Source organism: Lolium perenne, chromosome 1, assembly GCF_019359855.2.
Source record: "Lolium perenne isolate Kyuss_39 chromosome 1, Kyuss_2.0, whole genome shotgun sequence".
Lineage (NCBI taxonomy): Eukaryota > Viridiplantae > Streptophyta > Magnoliopsida > Poales > Poaceae > Lolium > Lolium perenne.
The window spans coordinates 16,893,550-16,897,529 of record NC_067244.2 but is presented as its reverse complement, the minus strand read 5'-3'; the positions used below and the strand labels follow the sequence as shown (position 1 = coordinate 16,897,529).

Sequence of the window (3,980 nt, the reverse complement as noted above, 5' to 3'; positions counted from 1 at the left end):
ATGGTTACACTCCTATATAGTATAGGGAAAAAATGCATATGCAGATGGCCGGCTCAGGTACTCCAGAGAAAGACAGCCCTTGCCTTGAATCCCAGGAATATTTATAAAGTTTGTGTGCTATGAATTTCCCTCGATCTGAATGCAGTATATCTTAATAAGAAATATAAGTCTGTTTCTAATGATACTCCCTCCATTATCATATTGGTAGGCACACTTAGAACGGTTCCATGAATTTCAGCTTTGATGATATGAGATATGTTACCGCTTGGCATCTGGCAGTAGAAGCAAAGGCCGAAACCCGCAAGGATCCATCAGTATTATATGGGAATGATGCAACAAAGATACCTTACAAAATTAGAATCAACGTATTTCAGATTAAAATTAAGATTTAAGTGCACAACTGCTATAGGTATGTTCACAATTTTTTTGCAGCGTTCCTCATAAGTTCATAGAGAGCAAAGCCCCCTTGGTGGCAACCAGGCAATCGCTGTCTCATTTCTCTTAATTCCTCCTGTAATTCAGAAACAATGCCGATGAAGAATAGTTAGGAGAACCCAGAAGCAAGGAGATGCTCAAAGTGCTGCTAGTATAAGGGAGCTTACCGCTGAGACTGCATACAGCTTAGTGGATTCATAGCCATCTTGGGCTCTAGAATAAAGCTCAATAAAAGTACTGGAATCAAGGTTGCATCTAATGAAAAAGAATGCTGCTGGCCTAACATTCAGTTCCCGGCGAGAAACTCCAATGAAAATGGGTGCAGTCTGCAAAACTAAATCCAGATAGTAAACAGAATATATTGAGAAAAAGCATGCAATTGCAGAAATCTTCTTTGCGTAGTAGTTACAGAAAACTGTAAAGCATCCTTCTGACGTGGTCTTGTTGAGGACACTACCGATGCAGTAATTATGGATGCAAGACAAAGACTGTAAGTGGTTTAATTACCAGGGAACTAGCAGGAACTCCAGTTTCCTCAACTACCTCACGAATAATTCCATCAAACATTTCATCAGAAACTCTGTCAATGAGACGACCAACATCTTCTATATCATTTTGATGAGCCAAGATTCCAACTTCTTCTGGCTGATAAAAACAAAAGAACTTTGATAATAAGAAAAGTGAATATTACTGATCGACAATTGGAAACACAAGCCCACCAATCCTGTGAAAATAATATATATTCACTTCAAGAAATTCGATTATTGTCTCAGCTCAAAAAAATTCCAAAACCTAAATAATCAAGTATATATATAACACCTCAGGTCAAATTCTTCATCATCTCACAGAAAAGAGTATCTAGAATATTTGTTTCAAAGATAAGAGGTGGCCCAAATTCCAATTGAATAACTATAATATATTTAATACAAAGTTAAGAGGAACAAAAGACAAACACCTTCGACCTGAGTTCTGTTCTCTAGCAAAGCAACACGGGCGACACAAACAAACAATTCAGCGTACCAAAGTTAGAGGTCCTAGAGCTTTGTTTCTACTTGAGAACTCACTGAACAGAAATCTTAGATGTCGTCAACTGTGCTCAATATTGTAACATTCTCAAGTATTACCTATTTACCTCAGAATGTCCTCCAGGAAAAACATAGTAGCCAGGAGATTCGCCCACATTGTTGCTCCTTTGAAGTACAATAATTTTTTGATCAGATGTTTCAACAATCGCGCCATTTCCCAGTGGATTGGACACGTGTTGGCAACACACAGAGTCATCTATTCAGACAGATGGAAAGAGTAACTATTTAGGTCAAGACTGATTCCGATGATCCTATACAAAGATTCAGACTTGAGCACACAAAGTACTGAGACAAGTTATTCAACAATTAATAATCCAGTGGACATCAATACCATGTTCATAGCGAACATGTTTACATCATATATAGCAAAACATGCGACCATGGAAAAGAAAATAAATGCAAGGAATAGGCATTTTAAATTTTACAAGGTTGAGCAAGGATTGAAACAGATAATTCACGAGATAATGTGAAATCAAAAGTTTTTTTTTAAGTTAGATATGCAAAAAGGCTTTGGTCCACAGAGCAAATGTGACTAAGGCATCTAGACATTCTAGCTTGTAAATTACCTTCAGAGGGGACCAAAAAATTCTCCCACAATGGACTGAGATTTGTTCCTACAAATGTCCTGTTGTTTGCAAGTTAATGGTAATATTGATGTTTGATAGCATTGAAATATTGCATAGAAGTAAAAAAGGCAATGGCCGGAAGTAAAAACAAGAAGAGAATATAGGAATTCTATTTCAAGCGAGTTGCTATTGTAATAAAATAAGAAGGGCCAAGCAGACCTGTAATCTGTGAGACCCAAATGAAGTGAGACGGAGTACTCCTGATTTGGTTCATCATTGTGGTGTGAGGCATGCCCTCCATACTGAAAATTTGTCGATGTGGCTAAGAGAAATTAATTCTGGTACTCAATGAATAACAGCAAAGCGGATAAAAAAAGAACACAAGGACAGCACACTCAAACAGTTCTAACGACTCTAGTTTAGCTGTTAACCGAACACTAAAACAAAAAAAAAACGTTGTGATAGCTTGAGTTCAGCTATAAAAGGAACAGCCAAGTTGAGAAACAGATGTTGTGGCAATTCAGGTCCACCTAATGAAAGGAAAAAAAAAAGAAGGGTCAAGATCCAACTTTGTTTGGATAAAGATGGTATCCCAGTGACCTGCAGTTTCTAACTAAGTATGAAACCCCTATGTCTTGACTGACTCATGTGCATCTATCCCGAACAAATCTGAAGGCATCATGAACACTCCACTCCACCACATTACACAGGTATCTTGTCAGTACCAATTCGGCATAAAGCACAGTCCTAAATAACTTAACAGAGAAGCTAATTTTTTGTGTTTAATATAAATTATTCCCCACTAATCAACAGTACGTCCACGCATCAGTACAGCAGGGAAATGGCACCCAAAAATAACCAGAGCCCAGAGGTACATACATACCCGAAACTTTGTGCCGCTGTACAGCGATGAGTTCTCCTGGAGCCTATGGTTCCATATCTGTGAAACAAACAAATATGAACAGCAGCCATGGGTTGGGTCCTATACGGAGCGAGCGCATGATTGGCCACATCACCTCGTCTATGGACTCTTCCAAGGATGAATCTGGGTGGGGGACCCGGTCGAACGACGGATCAAACTTCACCGAGACCTTCATTTCACAGCAACACCGAGTCAACACAATAAGAAGAACTTAAACAAATTGCGACGAGCTGTTCGATTCGAAACCGCAGGTGACATGGGATCAGACGGTGGGACGAGGGGTGTGGAGAGGGAGGTTACCCGGGATCGAGGGAGGCCTGCGGGGCAGGAGAGGAGGAGCTTGTACGCCGTGCCGGGGCCGGATGCCGCCGCGGGCGTGTCTGTGGCCATGTGGCACCGGCGGTGGAGGGGCGGTGAGGGGAGAGAGAAAGGATGTGGCCGGTGGCGGCGAGGTGTCGAGCAAACGCCGCCGGAAGCTTTGGAAAGAAAGAGGTACTCGGCCGTCCGGCGGTAGTTGGGACTTGGGACTTTGGACAAGGCACGGGCCGGGCCGGGCTCAGGCCCTGCTTTTCGGGCCTAACCAGAACGTATGTACTGTGAGATAGCAAGAGCATCTATATCAAATTCTTAAGCTAAAAAAAAACTATATCAAATTCTTCTTCTTAGACAAACCAAACTTCTAATTAAACAACTGAAATTGAAATTAAAAATACTTCTACTCATACTAAGATAGATAAACATTGATGGTGGAAAGGGGGTTCACTCCTAGTCGTTGTCGTCGTTAGAGCTACTCAGGTTGTTCCAGAAGTTCGAGTCTAACTCGGAGGAGGAGCCTGACGGGAGGTCAATGGTAGACCAGCCTCGGTCGTCGCTGCTGCAACCTCTTCCTCCTTCTTCTTCTTGGCATTCTCCCTCACCGCAAAGTACTCGGTCTCGAACTGAACGAGCTTGGGTAACTTCATGCGGTGGCGG

General features: G+C 41.6%; 1 protein-coding gene across 1 annotated transcript; it reads right to left on the bottom strand.

The window, feature by feature from the left end:
- Positions 1–354: 354 nt before the first annotated feature.
- Positions 355–3,515, bottom strand: LOC127343104 (nudix hydrolase 9). Its single transcript, XM_051369190.2, has 9 exons — positions 3,309–3,515; positions 3,103–3,177; positions 2,970–3,026; positions 2,306–2,388; positions 2,087–2,145; positions 1,568–1,716; positions 943–1,080; positions 603–761; positions 355–511 (listed from the first exon to the last, which is right to left on the bottom strand). Exons 1-9 carry the CDS (start codon positions 3,396–3,398, stop codon positions 416–418), a joined length of 906 nt encoding a protein of 301 aa, XP_051225150.1. The 5' UTR covers positions 3,399–3,515; the 3' UTR covers positions 355–415.
- Positions 3,516–3,980: the final 465 nt, after the last annotated feature.

Excerpts from the sequence above, each read along its gene's own strand:
- LOC127343104 (XM_051369190.2), bottom strand. The coding sequence starts at position 3,398 with ATGGCCACAGACACGCCCGCGGCGGCATCCGGCCCCGGCACGGCGTAC. Across the intron at positions 2,389-2,969 it reads ACAGCGGCACAAAGTTTCGG|TATGGAGGGCATGCCTCACA; the intron begins GTATGTATGTAC and ends ACAAATTTTCAG. Across the intron at positions 2,146-2,305 it reads TTGGGTCTCACAGATTACAG|GACATTTGTAGGAACAAATC; the intron begins GTCTGCTTGGCC and ends TGCAAACAACAG.